The 23,720-nt window shown below is 36.0% G+C and overlaps 1 protein-coding gene across 2 annotated transcripts in view; it reads right to left on the bottom strand.

Annotated features, from left to right (window-relative positions):
• The window catches only part of LOC136826862 (uncharacterized), a 568,370-nt gene that overhangs the window by 59,045 nt on the left and 485,605 nt on the right, over positions 1 to 23,720 (bottom strand). For both annotated transcript variants that reach the window (XM_067084358.1, XM_067084359.1), the window contains one exon: positions 15,521 to 15,652. In XM_067084358.1, the coding sequence (XP_066940459.1) occupies positions 15,521 to 15,652 (132 nt within the window). The remainder of the gene's footprint in view (positions 1 to 15,520; positions 15,653 to 23,720) is intronic.

Raw genomic sequence — 23,720 nt, 5'->3', positions numbered from 1 at the left:
ACTTCGTTTCATATATATTCACTAAAAAGGTTTACAAATTTAAAATAAATTTATTAAAGAATGAAAATTTAGTTTTTAAAATTCAATGTAATTCCTAAGGCTTTTCGTTTTTCATTATTTATTTATATTTTATCAATTAAATCACAGCTCCTCAAGTGAATATTAAAATCGGCATTACTCAAAATGTAGGAGATTCTGACAAAATTTCTTTCACTGATCTATTTCCAAAATTTAATAATCGCTGCAGGTTTTATTTTGGACATTCACACAATACATGTTTGACTGTTATCAACACTTTGCAATCTGGGCATTTGGGAGGAGGGCCACATGGACTGTTCATTAAGTGTCCATGTGTCAAACGAGCATGGCTTATTCGAAGATGTGTCAGAATTACTTGTGTGTGTGTGTCTTTCTAATACGATAACCTTATTTTCCAACACTGGATTTTATCTCTTTAATTTATTATTTTCAGGTTCTTCAATCCAGATATTTTGCCATTTACTTTCAATCATTATTTATATATCTTATATATAGTCACTAATAGGATGTCTACATTTGCTCTTGTCATGAACTGCTTCAGCTGCTCTATCAGCCTTCTTCATTTCCTTTAATCCCTAAGCATGGGCAGGATCCAACATATTTCCAATATTTTTTCCATTATTATACAATTTATGGAGTGAAAGCTTAATTTATTACAATATTATTTTCTTGATTATAGCTTTGAATGGCTTTTACAGCACTTGAGTCGCTATAAGTCACAAATGATTAAATGAGGCTTTCTTTTAATTATTTTTATGGCTGCTGATGATATTGACTTAACTCAGCTGTAAATACTGAGCCATTATTTGCAGAGAGGACTGATATTTTTTGTCAGGATACTGCAGTATATCCCACTCCATATTGCAGACTTAGATCCATCGGTGTATATTGTGTAATGGAACTTTTCCGATTATATGTTCTAGTGTATGTTGTCTATGGCAAATTTAGGTATATGAATAACTTTAGATTATATGTTCTACTGTATGTTGTCTATGGTGTTCTGGGGTGTAAGGAATAACTTTTTGATAAGTATTTTAAGGTGTGCACAAATTCTGCATTTTTTTTATTCTTTTGTCCAAGGAGGAGGTAATTTTAATATTAAAGGTAACTGTATAATTTTATTTAGCAACTCAAACAATCTTCTAGCTCTAATTGGGGAAAGGGGTGATGATTGTTTATAAACACACTTAATCCACTAATTTTTGGTTGAGAATCATTTGTCTGAATTCTCAGAGCGCTCTTTATTGTTACTAGCTCTCATTGGAGAGACAGAGGTAGTTCACTACACATTCAACTTGTAAAGACGTTAGTGATGATCGAAAACTTCCTGAACATATTCTAATGCCAAGCCATATTTACTTCCATAATCAATGATAGACAGCAGTTTCTTTTATACAGCACAGTAAGGGGGTATGTCTATCGGCTACCCAAGTAGTGTTCGATAGTTTTTGTCAGTATGTTGTCATTAGTTTCATTTAGATAAATACTTTGTCTTTTTTATATTTTAAATTTTTGTTTAAATATTGTATTCAGGTATTCAGAATGAGATTGTTTTTCCTCCTTTCCGGTGGTACGCTTGTTAAGCATGATATTTAACAACAGTTTTTCTTTACATGGTTTGTAGGTGTGTATATTCTCCCACTCTCCCTGTGTGGTAGAGGGCTTGTAGCTACTGTTAGAGAGTAAAGTTAGTCTGTTTCTGGATCTTACAGAGTTGCTGAATTTGTTGCCGCTTGTTGTTGGTACCTGCTTGCTGGTCGTGGCAGCCCGATTATTCTGGATCCAATTTTGCCCTGGAGTTGTGATTTAGCTGCCCTTTATCCTTCAGTACCACTGATCCAGTATCACTGTCGTGGACCTCTTTGTCCACGGTAATATAATTATCAATTGATTAATAATATGTTATCACAACCTCTAGTACACTGCCGACATATTTCGTGCACCTATTCTTTATCTATTATTCACCTCTGCCCGAGTGGATCCTATGACACCCCGCTACCGGGAGATTCTCCCAACTTTTGGGAGGAATTCATTAACCACTGAGGAGTTGTTTGTGTATTGAATTTAGTGTATTTGTTAGGCTGTTCTGTCTTTCTGATCATCTCTACCTTTCTGAACCCCCTTATATTTGAAGAGTGAGTGTGTTGTTGTCCATCTTTAGTCATATAAAAGTGCTGGTTTTTGTTATTTAAGCTAAGAGTATACATTTTTCTATGTATACTGAGGTTCAGGTGTAACTACTGTCTGGAGATTTATGTATTAAATATTAATATTTTTCTAACTGTTTTTATATCCCCCATAATTAATTTTGGCACACATTGTTATTCTTATTTAGCTATTCCACTGATTGTGGACTTGGCTGGTATCTAAGTGAACACATTTGGTAAGAGAAATTCCTTTTTAGTGACTGTCAAGGAAGGAAGTCACAGATTGGCGACCGCGACAGGATCTTTCATTCCTGTAGTTGTTCACTTGTGTGCAAAATTAATTTTTGGGGTCTTGTTTGGGCAACAGTTCTACACCTTTCTTGTGTATACATTTTGGAAGTATTGTTTGATGTGATTTTTCATTCACAATGAGGTGTCTAATACAATGGTGCTTTGAGTGGGAGATAGGTGGCAAGAGAAGTTAGCAGATTTGAATAGGGGAGGCTTTAGAAAAAGTGTTGGATCATTTGAAATGGATGATGTATCTATGAAGAAAGGGTTGTCATGTTACAAATTCACGAGTGTGTCAAAAATGTAAAACCAGGTGGTGACTGGGGAGGGTTAACCAGGTACTAACAGTGGAAAATGTTGGATAAGCAAATCGAGTTGAAAACTTTGGAATTTAACATAGAAAAGTTTAGGTGAGGAGAGAGAAAAGGATAGGACGCCATGAAACTGGCAGGAAGGATTTGGATTTCCTTCCTCATTCTCCTTCCTCCGTAAGTCTGTAATGCCTGCTATAGATTTTAGTACAGGCTTTGAAATTTGTACCCACTTTTTCAGGAATGTAATGTTCTGAGTTTTTCGTACCCTTTGAAAGCATGATCGCTGCAAAGTTGCAGTGGTCACGGGAATATTTAGACCATCCTCTTACCCAAAGCAAGCTAATAGGTAGGGTCCAGAAAGTTTATGTGACCTTAGGTGAAACCTTATTTTCTGACTATGAAAATGTTAAAGCCATTATCCTAAAGGCTTATGAACTTGTTCCAGAAGCTTATCATCAGCGTTTTAGAAATTTACAAAAGATAATGAACAAACATTTGCAGAGTCTGTTAGAAAACAGTTTTATAAAGACTGGTTCAAACTAAAGAAGTGGATGATTTTGACAAGTTGAAAGAGTTATTCTTAGTAGAAGAATTTAAGCGGTAAAACAGATAAACTAAAGGTACATTTAGAATAGTTGAAAATAGATATGTTGCAAGAGGTTGCTATTGCCAGTGACGAATACTATTTGTCGCACAAACATGAACTAGTAGGAGTAGGGACAAACATAAAGCCTGGATGGGCTAGGACAGGCCATAGTAATAATTAAAATAATACGAATCCACAGAGAAGACAAAATAATAATAATAATAATAGTTTTTCTCTCAACAGGGATAAGAGAGGTGTTAGTAGTTATGACCCAGAGAAATTTAAGAATATGACTTGTTTTTATTGTAACAAGAAGGGGGACATGAAGAGTAGATGTTTCGCTTCAAGAAAGTGCACAGGGGTCAACAGGCCAGTAATGGGTGTAGGAAGAAGGAAAAAGAACCCATCACAAGCAAGGGACAGAGGACCAATGACTATCTGGTTGTTTTGAGAAATTCTTGTCTCAAGGTCATGTTCCCACCCACGAATCTGTCCGGTTATAGACGTATACGTATTTTGCGACACGGTGTGGGTACAAACGTTAATTTTGAGAAAGGCTCAGATTTTGTCCTGAGCTGTGAGGAATTTGTCTGGTTTCGATTAGGGAGTCACAATTTCTGGGCAATTTTCATTTGAAATGTCCTTCTTTTCAGGTATGTTGAAATTGGCCATAGCGAAAAAATTATGTTACGAGGTAGATATAGAGTTAGAAGCGATGGGCCTATAAGAGCCAGACTTGTCCAATAATAATAAATCCCGAAGTAGCAGTGGTTACTCGTTCTAGAGGCCAGAGCGTTGACGCTGCAGAGTCAACAAATAGATGTAGATTTGAGTAGCTTAGAACGTAGTGGTAGTAGTAATGTAGTTGTAGAAGATACCAACATTGTAAAGGACATTCCAAATTGGACAAAGGGAGAGCTAATTAAAGCTCAGAAACAAGAATTCCGGGACCTTCCTATTGAATCAAGCGAGATGGATGATTTGACAATCCCAAAGTTAAAAATAATGAACAACATTCTTTATAGGTTGAATAGGCATAGAGAGGCTGGTAACAGTGTACATGAACTTGTAAAACAAATAATGATCCCTTGTGTTCACAGGATTGGCTTGATGTCATCGGCATAGCGGATAATGGTTTGGTGTGGGTCATTTGGAATCTTTACAAGACGGCTGGGGTATTGTCAAGATTAATGGCCCAAATTGAAATCTGATGTGACTTGCAGTGATTGAGTATATTTTCACTATAATGGATAAAATGTTCCGTTATCTAGAAGCCATTCCCCTATGTTCCATTAGCATAAAAATATTTGAGGTGTTAATCAATTTTTTCACTAACTTTGGGATGCCTATGGTGATTCAGTCTGGACCGTATACAAACTTTGTTAGTAGATATTTTAAAGAGAGAATGGCAGAGTTGGTATTAAACATGTGACTTCATCTCCATATCATCCAGAGTATCAGGTGCTCTGGAGAGGTTTCATCAACTCTAAAACGATGATTAGAAAATATTGTTGAAGTCACGGTACTGAGGGGACATTGGCCAGTGTGTTCGTGGTCCTCTTTGATGTTGTAAGAGTCATAGGAAGGTGATATTCTGAGATTAATTTGTTAGACTACATGACTAATTTGGGTGACAAAATGATGAAGGCTTGTGAATTTGCCTCTGAGGATTTGTTGAGCAGTCAGAGAAGAATTACGTACTTCTTTGACAGGAGGACCAAAACACGTAACTTCGCTGAAGGCGACAAGGTATTAGTGTTATTAATTTTACCTGGTAATTCATTAAAAGCTTCTGCTCTTCAGGTCCCTGAAGATTTTGAAAAAAGTTAGCAAGGTCAATTATTTAGTGAAACCTCGAGAGGAAACTTTTTCAACTTTGCCATATCAATATGTTAAAGGAATAAAGTCATTCCAGTGACAACAGTTGGGGATGTAGTTAAATGCAATAATAACCTTTATTCTGTTTCAGAGGAAGAAGTTAATGAGGATAAATTTGGTAATGATGGTAATTTGCCATCAGGTAGTAAGAATTCTTTGGAAAACTTTGATGGTTCAGTTTCTCATTTAAGCTACGAGAAAAGTAGGTCTCTGAAAAAGCTGGTGTTCGGTTATAAGGAATTATTTTTAGATGTAGAGCATGACGTGGATGTTGGTAATGCCACGCCAGTGAAACAATCCTCATATAGATTAAATCCTTTCAAGAGTGAAGTTGTTGCTAAGGAGGTGGAATATACTGTATGTTAAGACACGGTTTGATCAAACCAAGCAAAAGTCCATGGTCGTTACCTGTGGTGTTGGTTAAGAAACCTGATGGAGAGTTTCGTATGTGTTTCGACTATTGAAAGGTAAACGGGGTTACAAAATCCGATAGCTATCCTTTGCCACGGATAGAAGATTGTACAGATCGCATGGTGTCAAAACATATAAGCAAATTTGATTTATAAAAGGTTATTGGCAAGTTCCTTCGTCAAACGAGCGAGGGCCTTGTCATTTTTCATGACACCAAGGGTTGTTTCAATGTCAGCGTTATGCCATTTGGTATAGGCGCAACGCCGCCGCCACTTTTCAAAGGTTGACGAATATGTTGGTGTAAGATTTAGAAGGGTGTGGTTTCATATTGATGGCACTGCTATTTATATAGTGTGACGACTGGGAGACTCACTTGAAACGCAGTATTAAAGCCTTGTTCAAAGTGGTGAAGAAAGCTGGTCTGGTGGTTAACGAAGAGAGGAGTTTGCAAAAGCGCGTCATATACTTTAGGTCATGTAGGGTAATGTTAAGAGAAGCCTAAACAGGTCAATGTGGAGGCTATTTAGAAAATTTCTATCCCTATGTGTAGGAGGGATGTCAGAAAATTCTTAGGTTTGGTAGGTTACTACCATAGATTTGTGAAAAAATTTCTTGACATTGCTGATCCACTCCTAAAAAAAGAAGGTAATGTTTACCTGGGCGAATGCCATGCAAAAGACATTTGAAAGTCTCAAAAATACACTTCTTAGTTTCCCGATATTGAGGGCTCCAAATTTTGACCTTCCTTTTTTCACTTGCCACCGACACAGGTGATGTTGGTGTAGGAGCGGTCTTGTTATAGAAGGACAAGCAGGGAGTTTCTCACCCTGTTGCGTACTTCTCAAAGAAGTTAACTCCCACTCAACAAAAGTATTCAATCGTTGAATAAGAGATACTTGCACTGATATTGGCAGTCACTTTTCCATTTATCTTTCTTCCACAGCTACCCCTATTAAGGTCCTAACAGACCACAACCCGCTGACCTTCCTCAACAGGTACAAAAATAAAAATCAGCAGCTTTTGCGCTGGAGCCTTATGCTGCAAGAATGGGGTCTGGAATTTACGCATATCCCAGGAAAAGACAACGTTGTAGTAGACGTTCTCTCATGCACTGTTGAATAAAAAGGTCTGCAGTGGGTCATACAGCTAATAAGGTAGTATCTGTATTGAATAAGATTGAAGAGTACTAATAATAATTTTTCTTTGCAGGAATAGAGGTAGTTATTTCAGCAAAGGATGTAGTAACAGGTTAACAGTAAATATTGCGGGGAGAGGATGGCACTTGTTATTTACATTTTGGTCACGGTGTTAGTTTTCGAAGATTGGTGGATTGTGGTTCGCTACGTTAGTATCAAGAGTGTTCATTTACTAACACTCGTACGGTCGACATGGGCAGAACACAAGGTGTTCTTGGCCTGGGTTCATGCTCCCTTTTGATATAATAATTCTTATGAGTATGATAATGTAAGGTTTAAAGAGGTGACATAGAGGTATAATTATTAATAAAAAGTTTGGTTACTGGAGTTGGGTAAATGCCTCGAGGTTGTATATATATGCATAATATCACATTAGGTTAAGGTTAAAGGTGCAGGGAAATATGATTCTCATGGTCAGAATATTGCTGCTGCATTATTTTAAGAAAGGTTGATGGTGTAATATTATGTGTCGTGAAATGAATACTTAAGTATGAGGGTCACTATAAAGGTAAAAGTCGTACCTTCCATAGGTACGGTACACCAATTATGAATATCTGGTGGTTTTAGGGACCTGGTATAATGAGGTTTAGGTTCTCGGTGACCTACTGTACTATGGTCTCGGTGATTAATCTGGTGGTTAGGGTACTGGTCGGGTTATTCTGTGTTTCTAGGCATAACTACGTTTCACGAATTTTTTTTTGTGTTAGGGTTGCACAGGGGAAATCTGTGTTGGTTTTCTCTGTGTCGTTCAGAATAGGTGTAGGTATTCAGTAGGACAGTTTTAATGTAATTAAGTGTGTGTTATCTTTGTGATATAGACAGAACTATTGTTCGCTGAACATTTTTACAATGAGTGATGTGAATCACAAAGTGGAGCAATTTTGAGTGTGAGAAAATAGTTATGTCCTATGAACCATTATGTGGAACCCAGATTAGAGCAGTGGATATGGCTCTGTAGTGTTTTTTTTTTTTTTTTGAGAGTCCTGAGGAGCTCTGAAGTTAAAAATTTACGTGGTGGTGGATTTTCGAATTGTTCTGTGTTGCTAATCTTCTATGGTGTATTAATATACTTAGTGCTTTTTTTCTTTGTCAGCTGCCTCATTGTGATCTTACCACCCCATCCGCCCTCTTTCTTTGCTTTGTGTATTATTATAACATGTATGTTTTGTTGCCTTTGCAAATATTTTATTTTTGCCATTATCAACTTTTAGATGCTTATTTCACATTTTTGACATTACGTTGTAAATCTGAATTAAGAGTTAAAGTAATTTCAAATTTTTCATGTTTTGAAAAATTTTTCTTTCTGTTGAGAAGGTGTCACTATGTTGTCATTAGTTTCATTTAGATAAATACTTCAATTTTTTATATTGTATTCAGGTATTCAGAATTAGCTTGGTTTTCCTCCTCTCCGGTGGTACACTTGTTAAGCATGATATTTAACAACAGTTTTTCTTTACATGGTTTGTGGGTGAGTATATGGCCCCTCCCACTCTTCCTGTGTGGAAGCTACTGTTGGAGAGTAAAGTTAGTCTGTTTCTGGATCTTTGCCAGAGTTGCTGAATTTGCTGCTGCTTGTTGTTGGTACCTGCTTGCTGGTCGTGGCAGCCCGATTATTCTCGGATCCACCTTGCCCTGGAGTTGAAGATTTAGCTGCCCTTTATCCTTCAGTACCACTGATCCAGTATCACTGTCGGTGGGACCTCTCTTGTCCACGGTAATATAATTATCAATTGATTAATAATGTGTGATCACAGTCTCTAGTCCACTGCCGACATATTTTGTGCACCTATTCTTTATCTATTATCCACCTCTGCCCGAGTGGATCCTATGACACCCCGCTACCGGGAGATTCTCCCAACTTTTGGGAGGAATTCATTAACCACTGAGGAGTTGTTTGTGTATTGAATTTAGAGTGTATTTGTTAGGCTGTTCTGTCTTTCTGATCATCTCTACCTTTCTGAACCCCCTTATATTTGAAGAGTGAGTGTGTTGTTGTCCATCTTTAGTCATATAGTGTTGTTGTCCATCTTTAGTCATATAGTGTTGTTGTCCATCTTTAGTCATATAGTGTTGTTGTCCATCTTTAGTCATATAGTGTTGTTGTCCATCTTTAGTCATATAGTGTTGTTGTCCATCTTTAGTCATAGTGTGTTGTTGTTCATCTTTAGTCATACAGAAGTGTTGGTTTTTGTTATTTAAGTTAAGAGTGATTGTTATTCATTTTTCTATGTATACTAAGGTTCAGGAGTAATTTGTCTGGAGATTTTTGTATTAAATATTAATATTTTTCTTACTGTTTTTATATCCCCCATAATTAATTTTGGCACACATTGTTATTCTTATTTAGCTATTCCACCGACTGTCGACTTGGCCGGTATTTAAGTGAACACATTTGCTAAGAGAAATTCTTTTTTAGTGACCGTCAAGGAAGGACGTCACATTTTTTAATTAGGTTTAATGCTCTTTTACATTTTGATTTCATGTATATTATGTGGGCTTTCCAGTTCAAGTGAGTATCAAATACTAATTCTAAAAATTTTGCTGTTTGGCCAATTGGTATGGAATGATTTCTGAATATTAAATCTATTTCTTCACCTTTTTTCCGCTTTTTATTTTTATAAAACAATACAGCTTGAGAATTTTATATAGAAAAATTTGAAGTCTACAAATGAAGCCCATTCGTCTATTTTTATTATAGTTTTATTAATGATTCGCTCTGCATGTTTTATGCGAGAAGCTGAATGATATATGGCAAAATCATCCATATATAAGTTACTTTTAATTCTGATAGGTAGATTATTACCGATATCATTTATTGCTAAAGTAAACAGTGTGCCACTAAGTACGCTTCCTTGTGGAACACCATTTTCAAGTGGAAATGTACTTGACAATACATCACCAATTCTCACTTGAAAAGTGCGATTTGTCAGAAAGTTTTCGATGAACCTAGGTAAATGTCCACGGATGATGTTTTCATGTAACGTTTTTAATATTGCATATCTCCATGTAGTATCATATCGATTTTCAACGCCAAAAAAGACGGCTAGAGTCATTTATTTCGTTCAAATCCTCTTCGTATGTGGTCATCCAAGGTAGACAGAGAATCCAGTGTAGATCTGTTACATTGTGACCTGAATTGAGTGGGACTCAAAATTTTATTTTCCCGAATGTGCCAAGTTGGTCAAGCATTTACCATTTTTATAGTAATTTGCATAAACAACTTGTTAGAGAAATTGGTCTGTAATTGTTTACATTACTGGGATCTTTTCCAGGTTTGGGGATAGGAATAATTGTAGCTTTATGCCATTCATAAGGAAATAAATTTCGAAGCCATAAGTGGTTACAAAACTCTAATAAGTATGTCTTTGCCAAAGGTGCTAAATGGCAGATCATCTCAAAACAAATATTGTCACCTTCAGGGGCAGATTCATTGCTGTTCAACAGAGCAAATTCCAACTCTTCCATATTAAATTTTCTATTGTTTCAAAATTTATTGTTATTAATTCTATATTTTTTCTTTGTTCGAAAATGCTCATCTAAGTTACTTCTGCTAAATTTTCTCCTATTACAATAGTTATTTCTTTAGGATCAAGTATTCTTTTCTCTTCTTTTATTATGGCATGTCTAGGTGGTTTAAAATGGGTACCATTTATTTGCCTGAATTTTTCCCATATTTTTTGTATGGGAGTATTATTAGAGATCTGATACATTTTCCTCCATGAAATGATTCTACCTTGAATTACTTCTTTTAAATTTTCCAGATATTTTGTTGCATAGAGGTTTAATGTATCAACTTCTAATAATAATATAGTAATTTTTTGTAAAGTTCCTTCTAATATCAACGATGTTTTGTTTATTTTACTGAACTTTCAAATTATCTAATCGCCTTCCAATCTGGTGTTTTATTTTTATTAATTCTGTTAGTTTTTCAGACCACCATGGGACTTTGTGTTTTGTTGGATGAGATTATGATTTTGGTATTGCTTCATCAGCAGGATTTTTAATGAAATCAACATGAAATCTATTTGTTTCATTATGACCTTGTAAATATTCAAATGGTGGGATATTCCTAGTGTGGAATTCATATAGCTCCCAGTCTGCTTTATAAATATTATATTGAGGTTCATGCTTGGAGGGATTATTTTGTAATAATGAAATTAATATTGGGAAATGATCACTTGTATATAAGTCGTCAATTGTATTCCAATCCAATCTGTCTACTATGATTGTTGTATACAGAGTTAAGTCGATTGAGGAAAATATTTCATGTGTTTTAGAAAAATATGTGCTGATTTCTTTATCATTCATACAGCATATTTTATACGAATCTATGAAATTCTATTTTACTTCTTGTTCTATTTGAGTTTGTACAATTACAGTCCCATATTGGGTTGTGAGCATCAAAATCACCTACTATTAATGTAGGCCCTTTGGCATTGTTAAATAATTAAGTCTATCAGTGCCGTAATTTTTGTAAGGTTGGTTGTATAAATTATAAATTACATAATTACCGTTTTCTATTCTTATTCTAATACTCGATATTTGCAGGTCAGTAAAGTTTACAGGTACTTTGTCATAACATACTTTGTTATGCAGATATATAGCAGCACCTAAAATTCCTTCTTCCTCTCTAGATGTAGATGCTAAGGTATATGTACCTATTGTTGATATTGTTTTGTTGACATGTTGTAAGCATAATTTCATTGGTTCATATTCTTTTAGTAATCTTTGTATTTCTCCTAGGTGTAATCTGGTCTGTAGACCATTTACGTTCCACTGTATAATAAAACTATTGAAAATATCATGTTACAGCGGTCGATTTTTTTTTCGAAATTTGTTTTTCTTTATAATGTACTAAGTACTCAATGCATATGCAACTTTTTTCATGGGTACACAAATCCATGGTTTCTTTTTCCTATATTTCATAAAATTTCTTATAATGTTTGTTAAACCACCTTTTGTTATGTTTTTATTATTGCAAGATTCAACGAAACAATAATTACATCCACATGTATTATCATGTATATTTCTTTTTTTATTTGTTCTTGTGCCATACTGGAGATGGAGTAATCTTTTCTCGTTTGACATAATCATTGTTATCTATGGTATGGTTCTCTTTCACTTCAGTGTTTTGGATATCTGCCTTGATAGGTTTAACTATTATTTTAGGAGATAAAGGTATATTCTTAGCCTGTTCTTGTTTTTGTTCTTTCTTCATATCCTTTGTCTTTGGTTTAACCGATGCTTCTCTAATAATGGTTGGTTTCTTCGTTTTGGGTGGTGTTCTCTCCAAAGGCCTCTTTTGATCTTTAATTTCCAGTCCATCACGACCCTCCTCTGGTTACTTCCGTAGTAGCATCCTCCTGTGTTTCTATTTACATTAATATTTCAAATGAATTGTTGGATAAAATATTATCCGTCTCATTTGTACCTGTCACTTTATTCTTTACTATTTTAGTTTTTATTTCTAAAGTATTAATTATTTTCTTGATATTTACTTTTCTGTGCTCCGATGTTTCTATCTGTATGCATTTTTGTTTCATACTGGTTCTTGTTATTGAAGAGTATGTACGTTTCTTAGACGGCTTGAATTCCTCTCACTTTTAATTCCAATTTAGCTTGTTTTACAGACATTCCAGCTTTTTATTGTAATATTTTTAACTGTATTGCATATATAGTACATACATTCTTTGGACCTTGCATGATGGTTTTGCCCACAGTTTATACACTTTGGTTCACTGCACTTCCATTGTGTGGCATGTTCTTCAGATCCACAATACTCGCACACAGGTTCACTTCGACAAAATTTTTTCGCAGTTTTGGGACATATGGTCTTACTTCTCTGCTTTGGCCTAAATTTTTATTTTCTGAGGTAGGTCTTGACCTTCAAAACTAATTTTTGCTATTTTTAATATTTGTTTATTCATCTATTTACTTGGCAGATCATATAGTTCACAATCTTGTACTTTAGGGTATCTCTTTTTAAGCGAGTCTAATGGTGTATTCTTTTCAACTTGCTCATTATTATTCCCAGGAAGTATAATGGTACCCTGAATACTGTTCATAGTATCATGTTTTTTTTATTTTTATATTCATGTTATCTATATTTTTATTGATAAATAATCTTCAGACTGACTTTCTGTTGTGGCTTCTATAAGCCATGTCTTTTCTTTTATCTGTCTAACGACATTTCAGTCAAAGAATGTTCAACTTGAGTCGAAGTCAGTCAAGGTTGGGTCAAGATGATATTTAATTTTTTTTAAGTTTGCTCTGTACTGGAGGATAGGGTTCCAGTGTAATTACACTAGAATGTTTCTTGGATTTTTCTAAACAGAGGTTGTCATAGGAGGAGGCTCTGTAAGTCGTCAACTGTGCCAAGTCACTACCAACAAAAAGTCCAAGGGTACTCGAATCTTTATTTCTACTGATCATAAAGATTTAAGGAGAAAAAGAAAAATTAAACCTGAAAACTTTAAAAAGACACCATTAGCCCTTCATAAAGTTTATTTTTCCACCAATGGCACAAGTGAGAGCCGACTCCCAAATGTCCACATCCCTGCCCTACCAGACAGGGCATGGCACAACATGATTAGAGTGGCGCTAGTGTAAGCCAAAAACCGCTTGCTAGGACTGAGAGTATTACAATAATACAATCATCCCCACCCTAATCATATTATGGGCAAACCAGATAGAATGCTGAGAGTCCTATCTCCAGAACCAGAGCCGCATGGAATCCGTGGTCCACCCCTAAAGAATAGTTCCGCCCTTGAGCTATCAATCTGGTATCTCTCAGGTCCGAACATTATCGCGTAGTTGATGGTCCTGCCACAGTTCCCACTATTTATCTTCGGATATCAACCCAATCCCAGCTATGATATCCTTTCCTATTTACCAGGTCCAATAAATTTCAGCAAAAGTGGAAAATTCCACAAGAATTAATCCACAGAAAAATATAATCATATATGAGACTCTTGGACTCCAACCCGGGAACAGATTCCTGGGGTTCAAGAGCACCCTCACCACGTCAAGGTGGTCCCAAGTTGAGGGGGGACAGGGGATGGCACAACATGATTAGAGTGGACCAAGTACACCAAACCACCTTGCTAGGACTGAGAGTATTACAAGATTACAATCATCCCCACCTTAATCATATTATGGACAAACAGGATAGAATGATGAGTCCTATCCCCAGAACCAGACCCCCCTGGAGTCCGTGGTCCAACCCTAAAAAATAGTTCCGCCTTTGCGCTATCAATCTGATATCTCTCAGGTCCAAACATTATTGGACAGTTGATGGTCCTACCACAGTTCCCACTATTTAGCTTCGGATATAAACCGATTCCAAGTTATGATATCTTTTCCTATTTAAAAGGTCCAATAAATTTCAACAAAAGTGGAAAATTCCACAAAATTAATCCAAAGAAATATATAATGATAAATGAGACTCTTGGACTCAAACCCAGAAACAAATTCCTGGGGTTCAAGAGCTCCCCCTCACCACGTCAAGGTGGTCCCAAGTCGAGGGGGGCGAATCTTGAAAGACTATCAACTTTTCCTGGAATCCATTTCTCTAATTAAATCCAAAGCCAGTGAAAGCTAATTCCCTAATGTCCACTCCTTACCATACAACAAGAGGATGGCACCACTATAGTCAGTACGGCACAAACGGGTCATACTTGCTTGACTTGACTGAGGGCATTGCAGGAATACATCCCCACCCTTATTATGTCAGCAGGCAAAGTGCAAAGAATGCTGAATGTCCAGCTGCCAGGAAACAACTCATCCCATGAATTGATAGGCCAACTCTAAAGGATAGTTCTGCCATTAAGATATTACTCAGGTCTAAACATTTTTGTGAAGGTAAAGATCTCATGCAGCTCCCACTACCTTTGAAAATGGAATTCAATCCCAGCAACAGTATCATTGAGAAAATAATCATGCTAAAGAAACAAGGAATTTGACAGGTTTGACAGAAAAGTAAATTTTACAAGTGCAATTGGTGGCAAACACAACAGGTTCACTTTGAAGTGATTCTTAATAGGGGATAGACAGTAAGATGAGAGAAAGCTGATAAAATACTAAAGATGTTGAGGTAATACTAAAAGGAGAAATATGGGAGCTATGTAGATTTGAACTGGGGGAAAAGAGATTCCCCTTGTTCAAATATCTTGCTCATCGCCATCACATGATTTCAGTATAAACTATATAAATTCTACAGTGAAATCATGTGACTTCTACATGACATTCTCTTACTGAGAGGGTTGGGGACAGACATTGGACTGTCCTTATACTGCAGCAATAAAACCTACAATTATGCCAGTTGGATGCTACATTCAATCAGCGAAGAAATAATAGACTGACATCTCAGGTAGTCAAGGAAGCTAAGCTGAAACATCATGATTGGCGAACTCACCATTAGTGCAAGTACTTACCAGGTAAATACCAAACCCTAATTCTTAGGTAGATCAACAGTTTTGGCTAGCATCACTGTGTTCAAGATCGTAAGTTAACAGTAAAATAAGAAATTTGTTTATGTTAGAACAAGCACAGAATTAAATAACTAAAAGACATATCTGATCTATATGTGCATAAACATTTGATATTCAAAATATCCTCACGGTAAAAAAGAACTACATTAATTTACATAACAAAACTTACTATACAACTGCTCATCAACACTGCTTTCAGAATCTGATATGTAGAGAATATAGGAACTACTAGATTCCATGCATGCGCGTTCAAGGCATTGCTGACATTGTAAAGGAGATCTAAATGGACCTCTTGGGTATCCTAAAAAGAAAATACAGAAGCTTAACATTTTACATTCATAAACTTAAGGAGAACAGAATAATTGGCAAAAAAAAAAAAAAATCAGATTTAAGCACATAACTAGAAAAAAATTAAAATTCTATGACCCAAGATGTTTCTTCTGCCAGATGGATAGATAAACAGTTTTATGGTTTTCAATTGTATAAATCAATCAATAAAACTGTAGTGCACCTAGGAGGCTCATCAAGAGCGGTGATAAGAATGGAAAAATATGAAAACAAGAATGTGCAAATTATTACGGGGATGAATCACTGTTAAAAAACATATTGTTAAAACTCACACAAGTATAACCATTATGGATAATCATAGTCATAAATTTATAAAAAATAAATTCATTACAAATAACTGATTTAAATTTTAAAATAAAAAATTCTTTCACAAAAGTCATGAAGAGTTCAAGTACAAGCACTTCACCCAAAGTCTTAGCTCTTGTTACTTTTAGTATTATTATTAAAACAGTTTAACCAGAGCACTGAGCAGACCAGCAGCTCTCATAGGGCTGACCTGAAGGATTCGGATGAAATGACAGGTCTAGGCCAGAGGTCTAGCCTAGCGATGGGACCAAATAGGTCATTATGGTGGTGAATGAATGAAAATGGAATTAAAAACGGCATAAAGGCATACGCTCTCATACTAGAACACACTCACACAATAAATACATTTATACTCACTAAAAAGGTATATTAAAATTCAGAATAAGTTAAGTAACGTTTTAAAATATAGTTGTTTTAAGTCATCACACACCCTAAAGGTTTTCGTATTTTTATTATTCAATTATTTTTATATTTTATCAATTAAATCACAGCTAATCATGATCATTAAAACTGGTATTACTGAAAATGTAGAAGATTTTGACAAAATTTCATTCATTGGTCTACTTACAAAATTTGATAATCGCTGCAGGTTATATTTTGGACATTCACACAATACATGCTTGACTGTTACCAACACTTTGCACTCTGGGCATTCGGGAGCAGGGCCATGTGGACTGTTCATTAAGTGTCCATGTGTCAAAGAAGTATGGCCTATTCGAAGATGCGTCAGAGTTACTTGTGTGTGTGTGTGTGTCTTTCTCTCTGATATGATGAAGTCCATTTTCCAACACAGGATTTTATCTTTTTTAATTTATTATTATCAGGTTCTTCCTTCCATATATTTTGCCATTCACTTACAATGATTGTTTTTATATATCTTAAATAGCCACTAATAGGGGTGCTTACATTAGTTCTTGTCATGTGGACGACTTCTTTAGCTGCTTTATCAGCCTCTTCATTTCCTTTAATCTCTACATGGGCAGGGATGCAACATATTTCAATATTTTTCCATTATTATACAATTTATGGAGTGAAAACCTAATTTCTTGTACAATGTTATTTTTTGGATTGTAACTTTGAATGGCTTCTATAGAACTTCTGGAGTCACTATAAATCACAAAATTATTAAATACGGCTTCTTTGATTATTTTTATGGCTGATGGTATTGCACATAACTCGGCTGTAAATACTGAAGCATATCCCACTCCGTACTGAGACTTAGATCTGTCTATGTATATTGCGCAAAGTGGACCTTTTCGGATTATATGTTCTACTCTATGTTGTCTATGGTGTTCTGGGGTATATGAGTAACTCTTTGATAAATATTTTAATTAGGTGCAAAATTTCATTTTGTTTACGTTCCAAGGAGGAGGTAATTTTACTATAGAAGGTATCTGTATATTTAAACTCAGTGACTCGAACAATCTTCTAGATCTAATTGAGGAGGGTGGTAAATGATTATTAATAAATACATCTCTCTTAATTCAAATAATTTTTAGGTTGGAGAATCACTTGTCTGAATTCTCAGGGCACTCTTAATTGCTACAAACTCTCTATAGAGTGAGAGTGGCAGTTAACCACATTCAACTTGTAAGATGACTTTGGCGATGATCTAAAGGCTACTTAAAATATTCTAAGGTCTTCATTATGAACTGGGTCTAACGTTTTCAGCATTGCGTCTGATGCTGAGCCATATATTTAGCTTCCATAATCAATGACAGACAGCACTGTTGCTTTAAACAGTACAATAAGGGCATGTCTATCTCCTTCCCAAGTAGTGTTCGATAGTTTTTCTAATTATATTTAATGCTCTTTTACATTTTGGTTTCATGTATGGTATGTGGGCTTTCCAGTTCAAGTGAGTATTAAATATTAATCCCAAAAATTTTGCTGTTTGGCCAATTGGTCTGGAATGATTTCTGGTTCTTAAATCTATTTCTTAACCTTCTTTCCACTTTTTATTTTTATAAAACATTACTGCTTGAGGCCCGTTCATCTATTTTTATTATAGTTTTATTAATGATTCACCCTGCATGTTTCATGCAAGACTGATTGATTGATTATGAAATTTAGGTCTTGAAGACCAAGCCCCGGAACCCATTAGGATTATTCAGCGCAGTAATGAGGGTGAAATATATAAATTAAAATGATATGATTGATAAAGAATATGTGAATGATGTTATACTAGTAAAATTCAGTGTTAAAACATGAACGTAAAAAATTAAGAATGATATTGGATGAGCCAACAAAAAATAAGTACATATTAAACTTTTATATTCAAAATATATACTTAGTATAAGAATAAATATGACTAGACTCTTTATTAAATATACTGAAATTATATCTCATTAAAATAACCACATTCTTTCACATAACTCATAACGCTATCTACCTCAACGTCATCATTTAAAATTTCTAAAATAGTCTTCCCACTTAGTAAGTACTTTGCCCTAAGGCGATTAAATTTAGGACAGTGCACCAGCATGTGCTCAACGGATACCTGACCCACAGTGTGGCACAAACTGGGGCAACTGGCTCCTCTAAAATATAGCTATGAGTGAAATGGGTATGGCTAATCCTAAGCCGTGTTAGGATGATCTCAAATCTTCTGTTACGATTAAAACCCGAACTCCAAAAATCGATACTTTTTTTAATGTTTCTGTAATTCCTATTTGTGGGTAAAATGGGGAAGTCGATCTCTGCTGCCATTTTGTACGAATGTATCGTCTGATGACTGGATGCATATCCAAATGTGGCACCTTATTAGTTAAGAAATCACATCTTGCAGCATCCTTTGCTTTACTAGCAGCCAGTTCGTTCCCTTCTAGACCGTGTGCCCAGGAATCCAACAAAACTTTACTGATTTATGGCGAACAGAAAGATAAAAGAGTCATTCCTGACTATTTTGAATTAAGGGATGGGTAGGGTTAAAATTCTTTAGGGCTTCTAAAGCACTTCTTGAGTCACTATATATTACTGTGGATTTAAATTTCTTATCAGAGGCAAGATTTAAAGCATCAACTATGGTTGTTGCTTCAGCAGTGAATATGGATGAGGAGTCTGATAACTTATTTTATATATGATTCCTCCTCAAACACCACTGCACACCTACTCCATCTTCCGATTTTGATCCGTCAGTATAGATTTTCCTGTCATTTATATGCCTCTCATCATGCCCCAAAAACTTGTTTCTGACTTCTTCCGGGCGACTTTTCTTTTTTGTCTCTTTACTGCAGACATCTATTGCTGGAATAAACCATGGAGAGATAGCCAGAAGTTTCAATTGTAGGATCTTCTGCGTTTTTATACTTTCATACTCCAATTCACCCAGCTGTCTGATTTAAAATGGTATTGAAGATCTAGATCCAAAAGCACTTGAGTCACACTGTTTTAAGATCTCAAAAGAAGGATTTTCCTTCGAGCTTTTCAGCCGCATGGTTGTCTCAGACCTAGCTCATGCTAAGTCCAGTGGTGGCTGATGGGAGTCTACATAAATTTTTTCAATGGGTGACGTTCTAAAAAGCCCATTCCACATTATGCATAGTGTCCAATTCCTAATCTTTGAAGCAGATGAGTATACTTGGCAGCCATAGTCTAACTTAGATAAACATACTGAATTATAAAGCTTTAACAACGATTTCTTATCAGCACCCCAATTAAAATTAGATACTACTTATAAAATACTTACTGATCTCTTCACTTTCACTTTTAACTGGTCAATATGATTATTCCAATTGAGCTTTTCATCAAAGACCATTCCTAAAAAATTTACTTCAGTAGAGTAAGGTAAAATAATTCCATTTAAGGTAAGAGTTGGAATGGTTTCCTTAGTTCAGCGACTACAGAACCGATCAGCGACAGTTTCAGATTCGGAAAATCGAAACCCTTACTCATTAGCCCACTTGCTTACTTTATAGATGGCTATTTGCATGAACCTGCTAGTAGAGGCTGCATCATATCCTGTGCTGTACAGAGCCAAATCATCTACAAATAAAGAGCTTTTTACTGGTGATAATATCTTTCCTAATACTCCATTAATGGCAATAGCAAAAAGGGTGACGCTAATGGCACTACCCTGAGGAACTCCCTCTTCTTGTAAGAAAGGTCATGATAGGTAATTCCCAACTCTTATCTTTATATATCTTTCTGATAAAAACGAATTTATAAATCTGATCATTTTTCCTTTAATGCCCATCTTATACAGCTTTTTTTATAATAGCATAACGCCATGTGGTGTCATATGCCTTTTCCAAATCAAAGAAAACTCCTATTGTTTGGTTTCCAGAGCTCCGGGCAAAGGGATCTAAATTAGATCTCTACTTTTCCAAAAGCAAACCGGAATGCAGAAAGCAATTTATTTGTTTCTAAATTGCCATACAAGTCTGGTGTGTTAATCATCTTTTCCATCAGCTTACAACTGCTGGAGAGCTATTGGTCTGTAGCTGCTGGGTAAAGTAGGATCCTTGTTTGGTGTCTACTTTTTTGGGAGATGTTTCAGCATTTCACAGAGTATTTTATCTTCACCAGGGGCTGATGGTTTGGTATTCTGCAAGGCATCTTTGATTTCGTTCAGTGTAAATTTTGCATGATATGGTTCAAAATTATTTTCACTTAAATCGAGAAAATCTGGGCGTTTCTAATGTCTTTTAATTCTACTTGATATTCTCGAGAAATGTTCTCCTAATTTTTCTGCAACCCTCTCTGGTTGGGTGATTAGGTCACCATTTATCTTATGGGTAGGCAGAGGTTTAGGGACAAACTTGCCATTTAGTTTTTCAATTTTCTTCCAAATCATTTTGGATGGTGCTTTTCAGCTAATGACATGAATGTAGTACATCCATGACTCTCTTTTTACTTTTTAAAATATTTATTTTGTTTGGCCACAGCATTAGTATAAATAACTTTGGCTTGGGCAGTTCACTCCTCTTATACTTTTGTAGCATTTTCTAGGTGATCTTTTTTTCTCACTACTCTGCAGGTTTTGTTCCACCAAGGAACTGCTGGTCTAGAAGGGGCTTTGTTGTTGGAATAGAGGCAATTGCACTGTTGATGGTGGTGTTCTGAAGAATTATATGCCTCTGAGATGCTGATGGAAATGATTCTACATTCTGTCCATGAGAACAGACTCACTAAATTTCTTCCAGTAGGCTTCATCTACCTTCCATTTGGGAGGTGATTCAGAGGGCTGATTCTTAACTGTTTTTATATGAACTGGGAAGTGGTCACTCTCATTTAGATATTCATTTACTGACCACCCATAACCAATGTGAGCACTAGATGAGCAAGAGCTCAGATCGATAGCTGAATAAATACTGGAGTAGATGTTATGGTAAGTCATGGCTCCATTATTGAATATAGCGATATCATGATCATCCGTAACATCCCCCAACTTCCTACCCGTTGTGTTCCCACCCCATATGGGGTTGTGAGCATTAAAATCACCAAGGAAGAGGAAAGGAGTAGGAAGCTGATTGATCAGTAAATGAATATCATTATAAGTGAATTCCAAATCATGAGGAAGACAGATGGAGCAAACTGTAATTTGCTTGTCTAAAATGAAAGTTACTGCTACAACTTGGAGATGAGTATTAAATGATAACAAGGAGTGTTGCAATGACTCATGGACAATAATTGCTGCACCTCCCTTAGCTCTATCTCCGATTGGCGGTGGAGAATTATATATGCTGTAATTTAACCAAGGATTATATTGTGTGCTTTCCAAGCTTAGTTTCCAGGAGACACACAATACCTGGGCTATGGTCATGGAGGTACCTTTCAGCTCTTCACTGAGCCTAAGATCTCTACAGTTCCATTGTAGTATTGAGGTGAAAACTATTTTTTAGGCTTTGTGGAAGGCCCTTTGAATGGAGCTCATTTACTCTCTTTTGTTTATGGAGTATTATCAAGAGATGACTTGGGAAAGGACTGTCTTGACAGCTTTGGTTTATTATCTATTGATTTACTGGTGTCATTTTCTTCCTTTCGTGTCAGTTTGTTTAAATTCAGGCTGGGGTTCTTGCATTGAGCTTAGTACTTCGTATCTATTTCTAAGTGATGCATGTTTAATTGGAGGAGAGGATGAGAGGGAATGTCTCTTCTTTTGATGCTTTTGCCCCTCAGTCTCCATTAAATCAGGCAGAGACTGACCCACATGACTGGGCCACTACCACAGGGGTTGATGCACCGAGTACATTAGAGGGTGCTGCCACTACACCCCTAGTGGCAGATAGGGATAGTGGCTTAAGAACTTCAGCATAGCTCCTAGTTCTTGTCCTAACTGTCGTTTTGCAAAACCAATACTTATATGCTCTGCATTGGCTTTATTTAGTGCAGAGAGTTCAAATTTGTAAATTTCACAATTTTTGTTATTGGATTTATGTTCCAGTTGACAATTAACACATTTTGCTTTTCTATTACATTCATCATCATGATGGTCACCAGAGCAGTTTATACAAATTTTAGCATTTTTGTAGTTTTTTGATGGGTGGCCAAACTTACAGCAATGATAGCACTGCATTGGTCTTTGCTGGAGAGGACGTACTCGTACCCTTTCATCTTCAAATATGACATGAGGAGGCACTTCAGAGTCTACAAAGCAAAGGTTAAAATGACCATGTTGGCAATAGCTGCCTTTTTCACTCTCCAAACTGAAGTGGGACTCATTTCTAAAAAATTTCTTCTTCTGTCATGTCATAAAGGTCTTTATCAAATAGTACTCTCCCCATAACTAAGCTTTCAAGTGGGGCTTGATCTTCGTAATTATTTCATCATTTTTCATGTCCAACAAGATCTGCATATTATTATGCTTGGGTTGTGGATTTGGCATGAATGAGAATGGTGTTCTTCCCAAAACGAGAAATATCACTGCTCGTTATTCCTCCAAACTTTTTCTGAAGAAACCTGCAAAATTTATAGTAGTTATAATTTTCCTCCTTGGCTGAAGCTACCACTCACATAGGAGGTTTAGGAGTCCTTATTTCTGCATTCTGGATTCTCTCTGGTTTATCCTGAGCCCATTTAGACGGTACATAAACAAAGGCGTAACTAGGGTTACTGGCGCCCAGGGCAAGTACATAAAATGGTGCCCTTTGTCATGGAATAAATCTTAAGGATCCTGGATCTTTACCACAATGATTCAGTTGACAACATGAAGAACAAGCTTACATTATTTACTGCCAGAAGGTATAGTGAGTTTATTAGTACAAGTTAACTTTATATATTACCAAAAGGTATAATCATGGAGATTTGGTGACTTTACAAGCTGACCACCACAGTGGGCACAAACTGGGGCAACGGCTCCCTCTAAAATATAGCTATGAGTTAAATAGGTATGGCCAATCTGGCAGTGTTAGGATGATCTCAAATCTTCTGTTCGCGATTAAACCGAACTCAAAAATGTCGATACTTTTAATGTTTCTGTAATTCCCTATTTGTGGGTAAATGGGAAGTCGATCTCTGCTGCCATTTATTCCAGAATATCGTCTGAATAGCTGGACGCATATCAATTCTGGCACATATTAGTTAAGAAATCACATCTTGCAGCATCCTTTGCTTTACTAGCAGCCAGTTCGTTCCCTTCTAGACCGTGTGCCCAGGAATCCAACAAAACTTTACTGATTTATGGCGAACAGAAAGATAAAAGAGTCATTCCTGACTATTTTGAATTAAGGGATGGGTAGGGTTAAAATTCTTTAAAACTATAGTACTACTATTAA

Source organism: Macrobrachium rosenbergii, chromosome 41 (genome assembly GCF_040412425.1).
Source record: "Macrobrachium rosenbergii isolate ZJJX-2024 chromosome 41, ASM4041242v1, whole genome shotgun sequence".
Classification (NCBI taxonomy): domain Eukaryota; kingdom Metazoa; phylum Arthropoda; class Malacostraca; order Decapoda; family Palaemonidae; genus Macrobrachium; species Macrobrachium rosenbergii.
Note: the sequence above shows the minus strand (reverse complement) of the source record. Positions and strands in the feature narration are given on the sequence as shown.